The 21,593-nt window shown below is 41.3% G+C and overlaps 1 protein-coding gene and 1 pseudogene across 1 annotated transcript in view; both read left to right on the forward strand.

The window, feature by feature from the left end:
- Positions 1 to 866: 866 nt before the first annotated feature.
- Positions 867 to 21,593, forward strand: part of LOC132403327 (homeobox protein prophet of Pit-1-like) — a 95,719-nt gene continuing 74,992 nt past the window's right edge. Inside the window, exons 1-3 of the mRNA XM_059986777.1 lie at positions 867 to 917; positions 1,719 to 1,759; positions 1,960 to 2,048. Coding sequence (XP_059842760.1) covers positions 867 to 917; positions 1,719 to 1,759; positions 1,960 to 2,048 — 181 coding nt within the window. The remainder of the gene's footprint in view (positions 918 to 1,718; positions 1,760 to 1,959; positions 2,049 to 21,593) is intronic.
- On the forward strand, positions 16,859 to 18,623 carry LOC132403301 (general transcription factor II-I repeat domain-containing protein 2-like; annotated as a pseudogene).

The raw sequence follows: 21,593 nt of genomic DNA on the forward strand, positions 1-21,593 counted from the left end.
ACCTATGTATTTCCCTTCTAAAGAAGTCAAAAGAGGCAGATCTTCGTTATTTTTTGTAAGTCTGAAGTGTTTCTTCTGGCTCCACACACAAAAAAGAAATTCAGGTTCCTGCCACACTTTGCTTTGCTCACTTCTGAAAATCAATATCACTCCCCGGAACATTTCAAAGGCTGCTGTGGTAAGTTAGTAGCTTCTTCCTTAGTGACACCCATCCATATATATACATTTTCATTAATCATTTTGGAATGCTGGCATTGCTTGTAAGGCCAATATTTACTGTCCAGCCCTTAATTCCGCTGGAAGGCGCTTGTGACCTGCTCCCTTGAACCACTGTGGTGTTTTTACTGAATTTACTCTGATGTAGTGTTCCTGGGTCAGATGTTCCACAATTTACACCTAGTGACAATGAAGGAATGGTGATAGATTTTTGATATGATCCAGAGGGGAATCTGCTGAAAGCAGTGTATCCCTACATGTGTTACCCTGGTCCGTGGTGATAGACATTGTGGGATTGGGACGCACTGTCAGAGTAGCTAAGGACAGTAAACTTTGTAGATGATAAACAGTTCTACCACTGTGCATCAGTGGTGGAGGAAATGATATTCTGTGTGGTGGTTAGGGTACCAGCCAATGAGCTCTGGTGTCCTAGATGGTATTGAGCTCCCTGAGATTGTGAGAGCTGCAGTCATTCACACAAGTGCAGGATTTTTCATCACAACCATGACTTGTAGCTTGCAGATGGTGGGAGGGCTTTTGGTGTCAAGAGGTAAGTCTTTTAGAGCAGGATACATGGCTTCTTACCTGCAGCTGTAGCCACACAGTTGTGGTTGATCAGTTGAGTATCTAGTCAATAGTGGCCCGAGCACATGGCTGTTGTGGCAGCGGGTGATGGTGAAAACATTGAATGTAAAGGACAGGTAGTCAAACTCTCTCTTGTTGCAGATGACTCATCTAACACTGTAGTAACGTAGATATTATTTGCTTCTTATCAACCTTTGATTGAATGTTATCTATTCCTTGTTGCATGCATTCAGGAAATGTCCCAATTTCTGACCGTATGATGGAAAGTAAGTCATTGATAAAGCAGATTACGAACATTGGGCCTGAGACACTGTTCTGAAGAATTCTTGCAGTACTCTCCCAGTGCTGGGATGATGTCCAAATTCCATAATTATTCTCTTTTGTGAAAGGTATGACTCTGAATATTGGAGTGATTTTCTCTTGATGCCCATTGACTTCAGCCCTGGGCCTCCTTGATGTCACAATCTCTCTTCTGCTGCCCTAATGATCCAGGGGCTTCTGAAAGGAACAATATTTCTGCCCTTAAATATGGAAGTCCTAGAGGGAAGCTTAGAGAGTTGGTGGAGGAGTCAAAGATTCAAGCCATGTTTGTGACTTGTAACTTTTATTTTCCAACTAATTACTTGTAAGGAATCCAACTCATGGTAATTACATCTAAATAAGAGCGATATAAAAATATCTACCTCTTTCTCACATCGAAAACGGAATTTGTGCTCAGTAAAGTCATTGTAATAAGTAACAAGAATAACAGAAGCAGATCATTGCACATAGAAGTTTCTTCTATGCAAGTGGCACCTTACCATAAATACATTGTAAGCCTCTTTAATGTTTACTTATTTGACTATGAAACGTTGAACTACTATCCTAAATCAGAACTCCATATCTGATTTATTTTGTGTAATTCTTTGTTTATTCAGCTGGATTGTGACAGCTGTGAGATTCCTCCCAAGACAGCTGGGTAACACAATCCTTGCACCAAGCAGTACATTCAAATTTAATACCAATTTGACTTATTTGTGTGCTAAAAGCACGTTCAAATTTGACATGGCTCTAAAACAACTCAACTGTACTAATTACATTAGTTATTACTAGCCTGATTTCTGTTTCATTCAAATGTTTGCTAGGTTATTTCTCTTCAGGATAAAAGTCCATGTGAAGATTATCCGGCAATTTATTTACTCAGTATGACAAGAGTAAGCAGAAACGGAGAAGCTCCCAAGCAACAAGTGACAATCTTTGGGATTTGTGTAAGTTACCATCAGCCATCAGCTGTTGTGGAGACTGGAGGGGGTGTTGAGTTACTGGCAGGTGAATCGAGGTGTCGATCACATTATATTAAAACTGATGCGTTCTTTTGATTTGTGCTTTTATGTCACAGAAAACACATACCAGAAATTTTATACAGTGCAAGTCTGTCTTCGGTGACATTATTCATTGTAAAAGTCTCATGACTGGTTTCTAACAACAGTAGTATTATGTCATTACAAAAACATTGACATAATTCCTTGCACAACTTCATAATGTTCTGAAGTGCTTTACAGTCAATTACTTTAATGTTAGAAATAATGACAGCCACTTTACAACAACGATATGATAATTACAGAATCATATGTTTATTATTATTATGATCAGCCACCAGACTCCCCTGTTATAGGTTTTGTTTTACTATCCAATTGAGAGACCAAAGGTGGGCTTGCTTTAAAGTCTGTTAATTAGAAAAATATGCAATGTGCTTAATGCTACCCAGTCTTTTAAGACTGATAGTGAGATTGCCATAAGTTGACATATTCTGAAATCATTGCAAGGGTAAGTGCAGCTGCTGAGTGAAATTTCAAGGCAGAAAGAAAGAAAAAAAAATGACAAAATATTACCTTTCCTCCTGTAATTTTTATACTATCACATATGACATCCAAAGAATGATGAAAAATTCAAGCAAGATTAATATTCTCTCCTCTCCAATGCAAGCAGTTTTTAAAATATACTGACGAACAGAATAGATTGATCCTTTTGTATCAGAACCAGTGCAGCAAATGGCTTTGAAATTGCATTTATCCCACTCACAGCAAAAGCAACATTAAAAAAAATTACAAGTAAAATTATACAGGTACATTTCTGTGTATAACAAGAAGCTGTGTACAACAAGATGAAGTACTAGAAATTTAGCTGTGTGAAACATGTTTTTGATCACTAAACACAATCAATATCTGGAAGCACAAATGCATAATGCAGCTGTGGATTGCTTGGCTACATGTACATGTATGGAAAGCATGTTGTGTGCAGGGGCTGGTGTTAATCCTTAATGCATAATTTTCACCAGCCCCCATGATCTTAGTGCACATATATGCAATTATCCCTGTGGGGGGTACGCACTGGAAAACAGCTCTGAACTGTGGGAACAAGTTCTGCTCCTGCTCTGTTTGTGCAGGCACATGGAGTTTGAGCCAATGAATGATACCTGTTTCAAGTTCTTAACATAGTGTGTCCATGGGGTCAATTATCCAGCAACTCACCACAATCTTGACACGCTGATTCCACATTCAAATTCAAAGTATATTTGTTATCAAAGTGCATATATGTCACATATACTACCTTGAGATTTGTTTCATAAGTTATTTACTTGGGACCTTCCGGAACTTTTTGGCAGGCTGCAATCATAATGATCACTTAGGACTTGGCAGGGGTAAATAAAAAGAAAGCGAGGTGTAAGCAGAGTGACCATTGATGGAGTGGACAGTGTTAGTGTGACCAGATTTTGGCTCAACAACCTTCAGTGAGAACAAAAACAGGCTAGAACTTAAGCTTGAGAAGTTAGAGGTATAACTAGTTCAGACAGTGGAATGCTCCTCCTGTGAGATGTGGGATTTCAGGGTACCTGACAGTTTCCCTGATGACTACGTCTGCAGGAAGTGCATCTAACTTCAACTCCTAAAGGTCAAGGAACTGGAACTGGAGCCGGATGTACTCAGGATTATCTGGGAGGTTGAGATGTTTACTGAGGTGGTCACACACAGTGTAGGCTTCAGGTAGTAGATGGATGACCAATAACAGATGTGAGGGGAATAAGCAGTCAGCGCAGGCCATTCCCCTCAGAACAAGTATACCTTTTTGGATACTGCTGGAGGATAATGGACTATCAGGGCACAGCAACAGCAGTCAGACCAGTAGCATTAGGGAAAGGTAAATTCAGGCAGAGCAATAGTGACTGGAGACTCGATAGTTAGGGGACAAACAGGAGGTTCTGTGGCCGTGAAAGAGACGCCACGATGATATGTTGCCTCCCAGGTATTCTGATCCAGAATATCTCAGAGACTGGCTGCAGAAGATTCTCAGGAGGGAGAGGGAGCATCCAGAGGTCGTGGTGTCCATTGGCATCAATGACGTAGATAGAAAGGGAGAAGAGGTCCTGCACAGTGAGTATAGGGAGGGAGAAAGGCAACTGAAGATCAGGACCTCCAAGGATTACTCTGAGTGCCATGTGTCAGTCAGGGCTGGAATAGGATGACAGTACAGATGAATGAGTGGCTGAGGAACTGGTGCAGGAGCAGGGTTTCAGAATCTTGGATCATTGGGTTCTCTTCAGGAGAACGTATGGCCTGTACAGAAAGGACAGGTCACATCTTAACCCAAGAGGGACCAAAATCATTGCAGGGGGTTGGGAACCGGAATGATAGGACTGATGGTGGGGAAGTTGGTGTATGAGTTGACGTGAAATGCAGTGAGACTGGGAGAAAGGACAGGCAGAAGATAGGGCAAAATTGCAGTCAGTGAGATAAGTTGAAGTGTAACATGGAGGCAAAATAGGAAAGGGTGATGAATACGGGACTGAAGGTGTTATATATGAATGCACACAGAATACAGAATAAGGTAGATGATCTTGTAGTGCAGTTAGAGATTGGCAAGTATGACACTGTGGGTGTCACTGAGTCATGGCTGAAAGAAGATCATAATTAGGAGCTCATTATCCAGAAATACACATTGTAAGAAAGGACAGGTGAGATAGGCAGGGGTGGGTTGGGTGGCTCTGTTGGCTAAAAATGAAGGAAAATCCTTAGAAAGAGGTAACATAGGACCAGAAGATGTAGATCCTGCGGATAAAGTTGGGAAACTGCGAGGGTGAAAAGACACTGATAGGAGTTTTATTTATTTACATATTGAGTTACTTCTGGCCCTTTGAGCTACACCACCCAGCAACCCCCAACTTAACCTGAGGCTAATCACAGGACAACTTACAACGACCAATTAACCCACCAACTGCCACATCTTTGGAATGTGGGAGGAAACCAGAGTACCTGGAGGATGTCCAAGTGATCACGGAGAGAACGTACAAGCTCCTTACAGGCAATGACTCGAGCTGCTGGTACTGTAAAGCATTGTGTTAACCACTCCACTACCATCTGAAAGGATGGAGGTAGATAAGTCACCTGGACCAGATGGACTATACCACAGGATTCTGCAGTATAGTAACTGATGAGATTGTGGAGGTATTAGTACTGATCTTTCATGAATTACTAGATCCTAGAATCACTCCAGGGAGAATCATCTTTGGCCAGCTCCTCTCCCATTCCTTTACTCCACTGATACATCTGACTTGAGTTTCTCCTTCTCAAATTGCAGTGTGAATTCTATTTTATTATGATCACCTCCTCCTAAAGGTTTCTTTACCTTAAGTTCCCTAATCAAATCCAGTTCATTACACAACACCCAGTCCAGAACTTCCTTTTCCTTTGTGGGCTCAAACTGCTTTGAAAAGCTATCTCATAGGCTTTGTAAAAATCTGCTTTCTTGGGATCCAGCACTAACTTAATTTTCCCAACTTACCTGCATATAGAAATCCTCTTTGACTATCGTAAACTTTGCCTGTTTTGCATGCCTTTTCTACCTCCTGATGTAATTTGTACCCCACTGTTTGGAGGCCTGTATGTAACTTCCATCTTGCTCTTTTTACCCTTGCAGATTCTTAACTGTACCCACGAGGATTCTGTATCTTCTGTTCCTTGCCACCTTTTTCTAAGGATCAGAGCCAACAGAGGTTGGTTTCTAACCAACAGAACCACCCATCCCCTCCATCTACATGCTTGTAGGCATTCCTTCTTGTAAGCATTCACAATAGAACAAAGAAATATGAAAGAATAAATGAAAATTTACACAAAAACAAAGACTGACAAATAACCAATGTGCAAAAGAAGACAAGCTGTGCAAATACAAAAAAATGTTAATAAATAAATAATATTGAGAACATGAATTGTTGAGTCTTTGAAAGTGAGTCCATGGTTTATGGAGTCAGTTCAGTGATTAAGTGAGTGAGTGAGTGAAGTTACCACACTGGTTCATGAGCCTCATAGTTGAAGGGTAATATCTGTTCCTGAACCTGGTTGAGTGGGACCTGAGGCTCCGGTACCTCCTTCCCAATGGCAGCAGTGAGAAGAGAGCATGACCTGGATGATGGGGTCTTTGATAATGGATGCTGCTTCCTCGTGGCAGTGCTCCTTGTAGATGTGATCAATGGTGGGGAGGTTTTTTCTTGTAATGGACTGGGCTGTATCAATTACTTTTTGTTGGCTTTTCTATTCTTGGTCATTGGTGGCTGTGATGCAGCCAGTCTGGATACTCTCTATAGAAGTCTGTCAAAGTTCTAGATGACTTGCTGAATCTGCACAAACATCTAAGAAAGTAGAGTCACAGCTCTGACTTCTTTGTAATGGTACCCATGTGTTGATCCCAGGACAGATCCTCTGAAATAAAAACTTCAAAGAGTTTAAAGTTAACTTACTTCTCCACCTCCAATCCCCTAGTGAGGTCTGGTTTTTGGATGTCTGGCTTCTTCCTCCTTTAGTCAATAATCAGCTCTTTGGTCAGATCAGACCAGGCACACAGTGAAGGAGCCCGAGATGGATTTAGCCATTTCAGATCTGGTCTTGCTAGTATGATTTTCACCAACATGGAGGTGCACGTTATACTATATGTACAAATAGTTTTAAAGTCTACTCTGCATTTTTGCAATAACAAACAGCCACAACCACTGATACAAACACATGCAAACCACATGCATAGATAAGATGGAGTACCACAAGTCATCAGCATCTAGATTGAAGAACTACAAAGTATATTTCCTAAAAATATCCTGTGTCAAAAAAACGTTATTGGAGCAAGAACCAACAATTCCCCACTGTGACAGGATTTCTTGAACTCGGTCACATTGGGCAGCAATTAATTTGTTTCTCTCCAAAGTCATCTGGTGAGGATATCTTGATTAATGGAAAAATATCAGAAAAATATCCCTAATGAAATGGCTGGAGAGTGCAGTAAACCTTTGTAATAACTATTCTCATGAAGATATGGGCATAGATAACATGGCCTGTGATTATTCTCAGCCAGTCTACTTTCACAGGAATCAATACTGTTGCCTGAATAGGTCACTGGGAGACACAACTCACCATGAACCAGTTACCAGAAACTGGAGTATGATAGGAAAAGTCAGATGTAGTCAAGTTGCTGGAATGTAGAAATGGGCCAGTGCAGGACCAGCTTTGTTGGGCAATTTGGTTGGCACGTACATGTTGAGCCAAAAGGCCTGTTGCTGTGTTGTCTCATTCTGTGACTCTTTCAAAGCTCGATGATGGGAAGGTTGCATGATGTGTGAGTTTTGAGTCCTTCTGGACAATTCAACCATATTTCAGCCACTTCTCGGATGTTCTCAGGGAGATAATGGCTCCTCGTGCCAGTCTGAGCAAACACTTAAACTGAGCCATGAGATCTCTAGGAGCTTAGAAGAGAGCCTTTGAGATTCTGTTGTCAGGGAATCCTCGGTACCCTCTACAAGGAATCTCATGTTTCTCCATCAACAGGTGCATGCTGCAAATCTGCCTGCCATGACAGCACATCATCAGGAAAAGAAAGAGAAAGGAATAAACAGTGATGAAAAGAATTTCTTTGTCAGGGTGAGTTTATAGGAAAAGGTTCAGTGTAGAAGCCAACTCCAGCACCTTGAGTCCCAACCAGGGATATCATCTACTGCACTAATCCATCCTCCAAGAAACCAGCAAACAAGTTACTTCTTGGCCTAGCTGGAATCTAGCTCTGACTAGTGATATATAGTGACTGGTTTCTGCTTAAAAGTAGCCTTCTCTATCTGCGCTGTGCCACGGTCTGAGCTAATGCATGTGGGACAAATGCAAAGGTACCCATCTTCTTTTGAATGGGAGAATTCAACTGCTGAGCCCCTAACTAGGGATACTTCATTTGGGGTAGAGTATTGATGATGAATCAAAGTTCAACATAAATTTATTACCAAAGTACATATACGTCTCCATAAACAACCCTGAGATTAATTTTCTAGTGGATATACTCATAAATCCATAATAGAATAATCCCACAGTCCATGTTAGAAGACAGAAAGGACTGTAGAATAAGGAAAGGGAGATACAAAGGGATTTGGATGTAAGCACATTGTACTCCTCAATCATTTCCAATACTCAGCTAGTCACATGTTGTGTGAGCCCATGGAAACCAGCAACCTACCTGCAGAAGATGATTAGGACCTACATTTGTGTTAGGAAGAGTTGCATGTATGTGTGAATGTGCTCCATACACATGTGTACATGATAGATGTGTCACAGCTGAAGAGTTGGATGTTCCTGGTGCATAATGTACTTAAAAGACTCAGAATAGTGGTAAATGAATAACTACAGTGGTACAGTTAAGATTTATTTTTATTTTTATTTAGAGATACAGTTTGGAATAGGTCCTTCCAGCCCTTCAAACCACACCACCCAACAACCCCTGATTTAACCCTAAATTAATCATGGGACAATTTACAATGACCGTTTAACCTACTAACCAGTACATCTTTGGACTGCTGGAGGAAACCGGAGTCCATGGGGAAGATATACAGACTCTTTGTGGATGACGTTGGGATTGAACTCCAAACTCTGACTCCCTGCACTGTAATAGTTTTGTGCTACCTGCTACACCCAAGTGTATTTGTGTATTACTTTCCTATGTTTCATTCAACTTTATGAAGAGCTGGAACTCAACCTGAGTCTTCAGGCATTTGCCTCTCAGGCCATCTTCTCCCACAGCATTATCTTTGCCCTTGGGACTTCCTGCACTTTCACACATTACCTTACTTACATTGCACATCTCTGGTCAGTGATTGAAGTCGATTTTCACCTATTTCCTGAAGATGGTGATTCAATGTATTTTGTCAGGGGGCCTGGCTGGCCTCTCAAACCTCAACAATCCCAGCCTGAGATTACCTGAATGACAGGGAGTGCTTTATTGTAATTTGACATTCACACCACAGTTTCCAGCAGAAGTCAATGAATTATGCTCAAAAGAGAGATGGTTTTTATCAGTTGTAATTGTAGAGCTATTGCTGTTGCTATGGTAACAAACCTAGTTGAGATCAGATAATTCTACAGATAGAAGGAGTTGAATTTAGGGTATAGATTCACTGCAGACTGAGTTCTATGGTGACAGGAGTTATTTTTGAAAAGTCCAAACTTACTTGAATTAAGAAGGGCTTGAAGCTTCTGTACAATCCCCAAAAATTGGGAGTGCAATTATTGGGGTCTCAAATGTGAATATTTCTACAAAGAATGCTTCTGATATTGTATAAATGGATGATGTTGGTATTTAAAACTCCAGCCTAAACACAGACTTCCTGATTCAGAAGTAGAGTGCTACTAATTGTCTTTCTTCAATCTAGATGCTGATGACTTGTGGTACTCCATCTTATCTATGCATGTGGTTTGCATGTGTTTGTATCAGTGGTTGTGGCTGTTTGTTATTGCAAAAATGCAGAGTAGACTTTAAAACTATTTGTACATATAGTATAACGTGCACCTCCATGTTGGTGAAAATCATACTAGCAAGACCAGATCTGAAATGGCTAAATCCATCTCGGGCTCCTTCACTGTGTGCCTGGTCTGATCTGACCAAAGAGCTGATTTTTAACTACAGGAGGAAGAAACCAGACCTCATTAGGGGATTGAAGGTGATGAGGTACGTTAACTTTAAACTCTTTGAAGTTTCTGTTTCAGAGGATCTGTCCTGGGATTAGCACATAGTACCATTACACAGAAGTCAGAGCTGTGGGATTCTGTAAGCACTATACAGGTGAATGGTGAGATGATGAAAGTTTCATGGAGAGTTTTGGACCAACAGGCATAAGGGGGCACTCATTTAAAGCTGATATACAGAATAAGTTCTTCTCTCTAAAGGGTTATATGACTTTGGAACTCTGCTACATACAGCTGTGGAGCCACAGTCCAATATATTTAAAGCTGAGGGTTAAGATTCAAATTAAAGGAGGGACCTGGGGAGAGGGCAGGAAAGTGGGCTAGAGAAATGTTGCATTAGTCATAATCCTAGTAAATGGCAGAACAGACTCAAAGGGCTGAATGGCCTGAATGTGTTACTACTTCTTATGGACACGATAGTCCTTCCAATATTGTCTGATTTTTAGTATCTTGCTCCAAGTTGTAGGATGTGGGTTCTCACAATCAGACATCTGGACACCAGGAAATATTAACAATGCAAGGACAAAAGAATTAAATTCTCCATACAAGAATTTGTCCTTGCATTGCTAATACCTTACTGCCTGGGGGAGGCAAATCCTCCCTGACCTCTGAAGTCACCATATTAGAGCTGCCTTTGATGCTTCCCTACCAAACAACTTTGTACAAGATCACTAGATATCATATAAGACTGAGCAGATTTGCAAATATGACTTGACAGGATTACTCAAGGTATTCAAAACTGGAAACTCCAGCAACTTTTTGCCCACTCCAGCCCATTGCAGATTCTCGCTGATGTAACACAGAACTGATAATCAAGGGCAAAAAAACGTATTCCTTTGTTCCTTTAAAAATCTATATGTGTCAGAGGCAGTGGGATAAAATTTGGCATGATAGAAGTTGAAGAAAAATTGAATTATTTCATAGGAAATGTACAGAAAGTTTACTAATGTGCTAGTGGCTCAGCCAAGCACATTTAAGTAGGTTTTGGACACTGTGCTAGAGATGTTTGATTTGTTGTCCTCATAGATGACCAATTTCTCCATCTGACTTTGAACATGGGAATGAAAGGTCGAATCCCAGCAAACTCCCAGCAGGTTAGACAGCATCTGGGGTTGGAGAAAAAGTAAACAATTCAGGTCAAAGAACCTTTGTGAAAAGTGGGAAAGAGACAAAATATGTTAGTGTTATATTGCAGGGAGGGCAAGGAAAGGGTGGATAGGTCAAAGGAAATGTGTTGACTGAGCGAGGCCATTTTCCCTGGCGATAAGGTAATTTGATCAGTAAGTTAACGTGTGCAGTCAGAGAGAGACAGTCACTTGTTAATAACAGCTATAAAAGAGGGCTGTCGGAGACTGAGAATACAGGCAAAGGACTGTAAGAGCTGTGGAATTCAAGGCCTTGGGCTGCACTGGACTGTAAAAGAGATAAAAACTGCGCCATTACCATAAAAGTTTCTCTTTGCACAGCTGCAATGTGACCTGCATTCTATTTCAGATTTCTACCATATGCGGCTTTTCTTTATCTTCATCACCTAATATTTACCGTCATATTCCTTCTGGATTATATTATTGATGAGTAAACCAATTGATGCTCCATCAATAACTCTCGGAGAACGATAGACTTTTATTAGCTGCAAGAGACCACGATTAGCAGCAAGAGCCCACCACACAACATTCTGGAGACTGAGGGAGGAGCAGTGCCTCCAATCGCCTTTATACAGGGGCCTGTGGGAGGAGCCACAGGAGCAGTCAGCAGAGGGGCGTGTCTAGACAGGTATATGTAGTTCACCACAGCAATCATTAAGCTTGTCTTACTTAGGAAGTTCCAATAGCCCTAAAGAAAGCTTCAAAACAAGGTTTGAAAGCACTTCCCCTGAACAGGAGCAGAAGATTCTTTGAATTGTTGCAATAGACTCTATTCTTCAGCCACTCCTATATCCCATCGTCCCCACCACTTCTTACACAGTCCAGCTTCCAGGAAGGCTTGCTGCAATTTCAGTTTTACACTTTCTGAGGTGACTGATGAAGCCGATGTATAGACGACAGACTTGTTCTCGGATGAATCGGTTGCATCATTTGGTCAACTGCATATGGAGGCTTAAATGCATAGGATATTGAACCACATTGGATCTCTTCTCCACTAACAGCTCTCTCTTCAACACAAACTCTACAGAGGAAGGAGCATTTATTTCTCTAAAATTTTCCAAATAATATTATGTTTTATGACTACAAGACCTTCCATGGAACTACAAATTCGGTGGCTTTAATTCAACAGTACATTCTCTCTAGGCCAAGAAGAATGATTGAATTTTGACACAATAAAACATTCAAGCTAATGGGAACAACCTTTAATGTGCAAACCAAAGTCAAAGATTGTAATTCCTTTTATGTTACTGGATCATTTGTAAACACGAACTGGTCAAAAATCTTGGAACTAATGCAGAAGTACAGCAACGGCTTTCCACTTGTATTCTGAAGCTCAGCAGCAACTAGTTGCCGATTTTAAGATTTGTTGTACACATGCTCTAAATTGGTCCCCACAAATATTTAAAAGATTAAGTACAACAAACTGTTAATTGCCACTGGGTGGTGACAAATGGAACTCTGCCGTGGTCACTGCCTTGCCAAAAGAACATAATGTTAAATGACATATATGCCCAAAAATGTCCTGGAATTTAATCAGCTGGAAGCAGCTTCACATGCAGAGATTAAAGGGTGGAGACCTCTATGTTTACATATTATAGTAGCTGTTAATACCGTGGTTTTATTCAGTAGTAGCTCTAAGTTATTCGTGAGAGCTAGAAACTCAGTACTGCAGTGTGACTGCTCTGCCAGCATTCTTGTAGTTCCCAATGGAATCTAAGTGTAAAGCGAGGATACTGATGATGTAATTACTCATGGATATCAAAATGCTGAAATAAAGAAGCTGCTATTATTGGCAGCCATGGATACATAAATGAGTCGCTTTCCCTTTCACTGACATTATATACCTCTCCAATCTTTATCAATTCGCCATGATTATTGAACTTTTAGAAGCAACACCCTTGAACTTATCAAACAGGGTAGAAACAAGCCATTTGGCTAACTCATCCACGCTAATCAAGGTGATTTCCGGAACAAGTCCTTTTGCATGTATTTGGTCCATATCCTTCAAAACTTTTCCTGTCCAAATACCCATCCAAAGGTCTATTTCATCTTATAACTATGTTCACGTCTATCATCCTTTTAAATTTTTCTCCTTTCACCCTCTAACTGTAGACTCTCTCAAGACCTTTCATGTTACCGATGGCCTTTCATGATTTTATATACTTCTGTAAGGTTACTTCTAAGCTTCCCATGCTCAAGGGGAAAGTCCGAGCCTGTCCATTCCCTCATTATAACTCAAGCCCTGCAGTCCAAATCTTTTCTGCACCTTTTTCAACTCAAAGGCATTCTTCCTGTGGCAGGATTGTGGTGAACTACATATACCTGTCTGGACATGCCCCTCCGCTGACTGCTCCTGTGGCCCCTGTATAAAGGCAATTGGAGGCACTGCTCCTCCCTCAGTCTCCAGGATGTTGTGTGGTGGTCTCTTGGAGCTAATAAAAGCCTATCGTTCGCCTCCCGTCTCCGAGAGTTATTGATGGTGCATCAAGGATGACCAGAACTACACACAATACTCCAAGTTTGATTTCACCAGCAACTTGCACTATTGTAGTATAATATTTCAACTCCTGAACATAATGCCCTGGCCAATGAAGGCAAGCATGTCAAAAGGGCTTCTTCACCACTCAGTCTACCTGTGTCACTAGTTTCAGGGAATTATTGCATGCACCTACCGTGTACCCCAAGGTCTCTTTGTTGTGCAACAGACTTTAGGGCCTTACCACATACTGTTTTAGTCCTGCCCTTTTATTTAAAGTAGAATTTCATCCACTTAAATTATTTGTACAGCAGATGTTTGGAATATAGTTATCAAATCCAATTTAATAAAAATACAGTGGAAATCGTAGCAGAAAGTCTTAAAATACCTTTACATTATAGGGGTTTCCTGGATGTTCTACAAAGGATATGGTGAAGAATAAGCCAAACCCAATTGAGATAAATAATTTTCATATTTTACTGTAACATGGGCATAAAAATATTCTTAAGGGAGAATATTTTCCACCATTCTTGATGCTGCCCTCACCAGCATCTCCTCTATTTCTCAAACATCCATGCTCACCCTATCTTACCACCGCCTTAACAGTGATAGAGATTTTCTTGTCCTTGCCTAGGACTCTCTGAGCCTCCACATTCTACATACCATTCTCCACAACTTCCACCGTCTCCAAAGGGATCCTACCACTAAATATATCTTTACATTCCCCCCTCCCACTTTCTATGAGGGTCGGTCCCTCCATGATTCCCTTCTCCATCCGTTCTTCACCACTAATCTCCCTCCCAGCACTTACCCTGGCAAGCAGCCAAAGTGCTACAGCTGCCCATTCACCACCTCCCTCACATCCATTCAGGGCCCCAATCAGTCCTTCCAGGTGAAGCAACACTTCACCTGTGAATCTGCTAGGGTCGGCTATTGTGTCTGATACTCCTGACGTGGCCTCCTCTGCATCGGTGAGGCATGTCGTAAATTTGGAGACCACTTCAAGCAGAATTTCCCAGTGGCCAAACACTTTAATTCCCACTCCCGTTCTGATATGTTGACCTTTTGCTACAATGAAGACACTCACAGGGTGGAGGAGCAACACCTTATATTCTATCTGGGAGGCATCCGACCTAATGGCATGAATATTGATTTCTCCTTCTTGTAGAAAAATTTCCTCGCCCTCCCCTGTTCTTCTATTCTCCATGCTGGTCCTTACCTCTTCTTCCCTGCCTATCACCTCCCTCCTCCTTCCCTTTCTCCTATGGTCCACTGATTCCTTCCTCCCCAGCCCTTTACTTTTTTACTCATCTATCAACTTCTGGATATCCTCCTTCCCCTCCCCCTACCTTTTTAATCTGACCTTTCCCCCCTTCCTGCTCGGTCCTGAAGAACAGACTCAGCCCAAAATGTCATTTCCATAGTTGCTGCCTGACCTGCTGAGTTCCTCCTGCATTTTGTGTGTGCTTCTCAAGGGAGAGTTGATCTTTGTACAACTGATCCCAAGAGCCTGTACTATATTTAATAAAATCTATTTTCAGATCAGAAATTAATATCACAGATCTAATTATTACAGATTTACATAGAGATTGACATTCAAACTTAAAAAGAACATGAAATTCTTTGTCATCTTGCTAATGATGTTAGTCTTTGAGGAAGGATGGTGATGAACTTACATTGTATTAAAATTTCTAATTTAATACTATTAACATTCCACTATTTATGCTGTGCTCATTACATGCTAATTACAGGAGAGACATTTCTATTTAACATTATATATGAATATTATCAAAATGGAGAGAGAGTTCTCATTTTTATTCATTGATAATTGATTTTCTCAAAGCCAATAATTAATGGCCTTTGAGAAAATGATAATGAGCTGCCTTGGTAAACCACAGGAGTCTGCGTGGGAAACAGGGAGTTTGGAATATTGACACATGAAAGTATAACCTGTATTTCCAGATCAGGTTGGTGAGTACTGTTGGATAGTGGTATAGAATTTTTATTTTCCTTGTAGTTTAACTTTCCTATGCTTGCTTGTATTTTTATACAATCACAACATACATTTAATTGTTCAGGGAATTTTCCAGTACAGTTACTTTTGTATTTTTTTTAACTTCTCAGTTTTCAGTAGCAGGTGTCAAATTCTTGAATCTGGCTATTTTATAGGTTAATTGTCATCACTGGAATTTACTGATATCTCCACTCTGATATGAGATGACCACAACTGCTTTTTAGTCTAGTCTTCTAGTTCGTTTGACACTTTGACTTCTCCTTCTTTGCTCTTGTAACTTTTAATAAAATGGCCGAAAGAAACAAGTTTTATGTCTCGTTCTTGATTTCTGAAAAACTTTTGGGCCACAAAAGCAACATGATCCAACAGTACCTCAGAGGCAATAAAAGTCATGGATTGAAACATCCTTTGTGAAATATTGCAGTACATTTTGTGGAGAGTTCACAATGCATGCATCATGCACCAGTCCGGAGGCCATTGTTTCTAGGTAGTGCTGAGGGTGCCTAATAAAGTGGTGTGATTTGCCTTCAGAACGTTTGAGTTTTTGAATGTTGTTAGAGTTGCATTCATCCAGTTTTTGATCATACTCCTGGTATGTCTTGTAGAAGTTGGAGCAACTCTGGGGTGTCACGAGAGGAGCCACTCGCTCTAACACACCCAGAGTCTGATTTGTTCCTATGTTCATCACATTTCTGTAGCTGATCCAAACAACTTTCGGTTCAAGAGTAATAGATACAAATATATCTGGTGGGGTCGTGGAGATATCACACCAAGGATAAAGAATTGAACTCTCTCTTGTTGGAAATGGTTATTGCTTGGCACTCATATAGAACATATAACTGTACAGCACTGGGCAGACATTCAGCCCATGATGCTGTTCCAATTTTGATACTTAATGACCTGTGTCATCTATATCCATCTATTCCCTTCATGTTCATGCATCTGTCACGTGTCGGTCATGTTCATGTGTTTTTCAGGTCTCCCCTCACTCTCTGATGCTCTAGGGCATATATGTCAAACTCAAGGCCCGCGGGCCAAATCCGGCCCGTGGTGGAATTATCTTTGACACGCGAGATAATATCTAATTACTATTAAAGCGGGCCCCAGTAATCGAAGCGCCTATGGCGTATGATATGGCTAATGCTGAGTTTATTCAGGTACCAGGTTTTCAGGGTTTTTAGTGTTTATTCGATTTCCCTGGTTTATTTCCTGAATATCATTAATGAATAATTTTTTTTTCTATTAGAGCTGGCCCGCCGGTATATTGCATGCACCACTAATACTACAAATCCCACAATGCACTGCCAGAGCATTGCTCGTGCTTGCCTTACTCTCTCATCGCCATCCTTATGGTGCTAGTCACGTGTGGTCAACTTTCAGCTATCCCTCACCCCAAGAATGACTGGTGGACTTTGAAAACAGGGGTTTTCAAGGCAGGTGGGAGGCAGAGTATATGTTCGCAGATATAAAGGGCAAACCTGTTTGTCTTGTGTGCGGAGACGGTGTGGCTGTAATTGAAGAATATAACGTAAGACGACACTATGAAACGAAACACCACGACAAATACAAGCATCTGGACAAGAAACAGAAGCTCCAGAAGGTAGAAGAGCTGAAAAGAAGTCTGGCATCACAGCAGGCTATGTTCACAAATGCCAAAACACAAAGTGAGGCTGCTGTAAAGGCTAGTTTTATTGTGGCAGCAGAGATCGCTAAATCAGCCCGGCCCTTTACCGAGGGAGAATTTGTTAAAAACTGCATGATGAAAGTTTGCGACGTCGTGTGCCCAGATAAAAGGCAAGCATTTTCAAATGTGAGCCTGAGCAGAAACACCGTTGCTGACCGTGTACGTGAGCTTGCCATCAATCTACAACAACAGCTGGTGGGGAAGGGAAGAGATTTCATCACATATTCCCTTGCTGTGGATGAGAGCAGGGACACTTCTGATACTGCCCAATTGTCAATTTTCATTCATGGAGTGGACTCAAGTCTGTGTGTAACAGAGGAACTTTTGGGATTAAGATCAATGCATGGCACAACTACCGGAAAAGATCTCTTTGAAGAGGTATCCAGATGTGTAAATATAATGAGGCTGGCTTGGGATAAACTTGTGGGACTGACGACAGATGGAGCGCCCACGATGTGCGGTCAAAAGAGTGGATTGGTGGGCAGGATCCGGGAGAAGATGCGGGAGGAAAACGGCGCAGGTGAGCTGACAGCTTATCACTGCATCATACACCAGGAATCGTTGTGTGGCAAAGCCTTGAAAATGGAACATATAATGAGCACCATATGTTAAGCAGTTAAGCAGTTAAGCAGTTAACTTCATAAGAGCCAAAGGTTTAAATCACCACGAGTTCAAGTCGTTTCTGGAAGAGTTCGGTTCAGAATATAATGATTTGCCCTATCACACAAAGGTGCGATGGTTAAGCCAAGGAAAAGTGCTGAAAAGATGTTTCGAGTTGCGTGAGGAGATCTGTCAGTTCATGGAAAGCAAAGGGAAAGACACAACAGAGCTCCGGGATAAAAAGTTGCTTTGTGAAATGGCGTTTCCGTGTGACATCACGAGCCATCTCAATGCACTCAACCTGCAGCTTCAGGGGCGGGGTCGTGTGATCACAGACATGTACGCTGTAGTGAGGGCTTTTAAAACCAAGCTGCGCCTGTGGGAGACGCAGATGCAGCAAGAAAACTTGAGCCATTTTCCGTGTTGCCAAACTATGAAAGAGCAGGTTTCTACCGCAGTGTTCCCATGTGCAAAGTTTGCTGAAAAACTTAGCATACTTGGTGCCGACTTCACACGGTGATTTGCCGACTTTGAAGCCCAAAAAAGCAGGTTTGAACTGCTCAGTAATCCATTTGCAGCTGACGTGGAAAGCGCACCAACCAACATACAAATGGAGCTGATTGAACTCCAATGTAGTGACACACACAAGGCAAAGTATGACTCGGTGGGTGCTTCACAGTTTCTACTTTTCATTCCCGAAACAATGCCCCAGCTGCGTACCCAAGCTGCTCAAATGCTCTCTATGTTTGGCAGCACATATCTGTGTGAACAACTGTTCTCTTTGATGAAGATAAACAAAACATCACACAGGAGTCGTCTTTCTGATGAACACCTTCACTCAATTCTGAGGATTTCTTCAGCTCAGAGCCTGACTCCAAACATTGATGAATTTGTATCCAAGATGAGATGCCAAGTATCTGGCTTAGACTAGTGTGAATCACAGAGTGTTGGCCTGTGGAAAAATGTTTTCATTAGAAATTACTCCGGAAAAGCTGCAGATAAAGCCATAAGAAATAAATGCAACTGATTTTTTATTTATTTAATGTTCAATGTTGTTTTTGTAGGCAATAACCTAAGCTTTGTTAGTTCCAGGTTAATATGTGTAATAAATTCATTTCAATAAGTTTTGCAAAAAACGCTGAACCAGTCCGGCCCTCGACTTGTACCGGTTTTTTAATTTTGGCCCACTGTGTATTTGAGTTTGACACCCCTGCTCTAGGGAGAATAACGCATATGTCAAACCTTTCCTCCTAGCTCATACCTCTGAATCCAGGCAAGAAACTCATACCTTCTAATCTATCCTAGTATATCTCTTCTTCACCTTTTCCACTAGCTCCACATTGCTTCTAACTTGGGGCGACCAAATCTGCAGACAATACTCCATGTGCAGTCTGACTAAAGTTTTATATACATGCAGTATCACTTCCTTAAGCTTATACTCTTATACTGTGGAAGGAACCATGTGTAGCGTATCTAAGCTTGCTGCAAATTTAGTAGAAAAGCAAATTGTGTAGAGGATGTGGAACGTCTGCAGAGGGTTATAGATAGGTTAACTAAGTGGGCAAGGATCTGGCAGATAGAGTACAGCATTAGTAAATGCAAGGTAGGCACTTTGGAAGGAAGTAAAAAAAATTTGAAAAGCAGATTATTATTAAAATGGTGAAAGACTGTAGAATGTTGTTGTACAGAAAGACTTGGGAGTGATTGGACACAGACCTCCTTGTTATGTAAGGAAGCATGAATGCAAATAAATACAGTAAAATCATCACCAAAGAACCTTGCTTTTATCCTTATGATGGAAGGAAAGAAATAAATGAAGTACTAGAAAATGAATACAGCCTTAAGGAGCTTCTGCAGTTGTTATGGATTCAGCAACAATAAATACATGAGCGAGGCAGGGGTTTTATAACAAATAAAACATTTATTAAACACTGAAAAACAAACCCCCAGAAGTAAACAAACAACTAACGTAACTGGAAGTCAACTGCTGTGCGGCAGCTTAAACAGTTCTTAAAGCAATGAAGCTTAAACTGTTTGTAAAGCGATGTTGCAAAAACAGTTCTTCAAAGTAGTATTGCAAAAGTTCAAAATGCTTACAGTCCATTAAAGGAGAGAATTTTTTAGACAATTTAAATTCTCTTTGACGTCGAGTCGCTGCGATTCTCAGTCGAACTATACTTTTCCCACGAAGAATTTATGAAGATGGTAAATGAAACGGCCTAAAGGCACTGACCTTTCCTTGACAAAACTGTTCCCAATCCTTTCTACTATTCACAGGGATTAACACGGGGACAGCCAACGAATTCCTTCCGAATGAGGTTCAAACAAGGTCGAACTTGTTTCACTGTCGAAATTGACTTTCCTCAATCTTTTAACTCCCAAACTCCAATCTTCACTCTCCACTGATTTTTAACTAGCAGTATGTGGTGAACTACATATACCTGTCTTTTCACACCACCCCCCCCCCCCCCCCGGCTGACTGCTCCTGTGGCTCCTCCCACAGACCCCGGTATAAAGGTGATTGGGGCCTGAGCCCTGCCTCTCAGTCTCCAGGATGTAGCATGGTGGTCAATTGATGCTTGTTCTTCCAGTCAATAAAAGCATATATCTCGTCTCACGTCTCAGAGAGTTATTGATGGTGCATCACAGTATTATAAAGAAACTGCTGGCAATGACCTTTTAAACTTTAGGCATTAAATAAAACTCCATCTTTCAACCACACTGCGTCATAATATTAAATCACGCAGTGGCATGAAGTCAAAATGGCAAATCCAGCCACGAACTGCCTCTCCTCACAGGGAGGGGTCCTCCTTTTATACCCTGTTAAAAAAAACCTGTCACATGACCTCTACTGGCGGGAAAATGACATCACTCCACCATCACCAGACCATTACCTCAAGTCCAGTATAGCTTCAACACCTGTCACATGACAAGTACACCACTGTCACGTGTCACGGGTACATAACACAGTACATCCAGGAATGATTAACCTCCAATAATAACAACCAGCTTTCTTTGAGCTAGTTATGACACCATTTCATCTCAGTTTTAGCAGGGACTGCTGGGTATCACATGTAATGGCTTCTTTGTAATGTTTCACTGCTAAGGCTAATGTAATGGCTTCCCTGTAACGTTCACTGCTGAGGTAATGGTTCCTCTGTAGCAGCAATGTTTGGGTTATGGCTGGAGATAACAGGACTGTAGCATGCATGTTAGCCAATTGGAGATTGCTGCTTTGTCTTGTGTACCTGGAAGGATGTTTTTTACACAGTCTTTGGTCGAGGAGAGATGAAGAGGGAAGACACGTGCGGAGAGAGCTGGTAGAGCACCGGACCGAAGGGACTGGGACTGGAGGGTCTAAAGGTTGGTGATGCTCAGAGGAGGCTCATGGTGGAAGAATGACTAGAGTGAGCCAATGCGAACTTTGACTTGAATTGGGCCCTTTTTAAAATTTTCATTACTAACCCTATATTCCAATTAAGATTCATAAAGTTCAATCATTTAATTGCATATGGTTTACTGTCTGATATTTTGTGTTGTGGGTTTGTGACTGGGGATATGCTACACAGCATCCACACAAACGTGATTTCCCAGTTTGGTGGGGCTGAAGGCTGTTTCCCCTAGATAAACATGAGCTGGGCGAGCCTGAGGGTCACACACATTTGACCAAATTTCAGCTTAATACCAGGGACAATAATTTTTACTTCATCTCTGGAATTTAACTTAGTCATTCATATTTGGACCAAAGCAGTACTGATGTTGATTGGATCTGCTTGAACACAACTGAGACATCAGCAAGCAAACACCAGGAAATCTGCAGATGCTGGAAATTCAAGCAACACACACAAAATGC

This window comes from Hypanus sabinus, chromosome 12 (assembly GCF_030144855.1).
Source record: "Hypanus sabinus isolate sHypSab1 chromosome 12, sHypSab1.hap1, whole genome shotgun sequence".
NCBI lineage: Eukaryota > Metazoa > Chordata > Chondrichthyes > Myliobatiformes > Dasyatidae > Hypanus > Hypanus sabinus.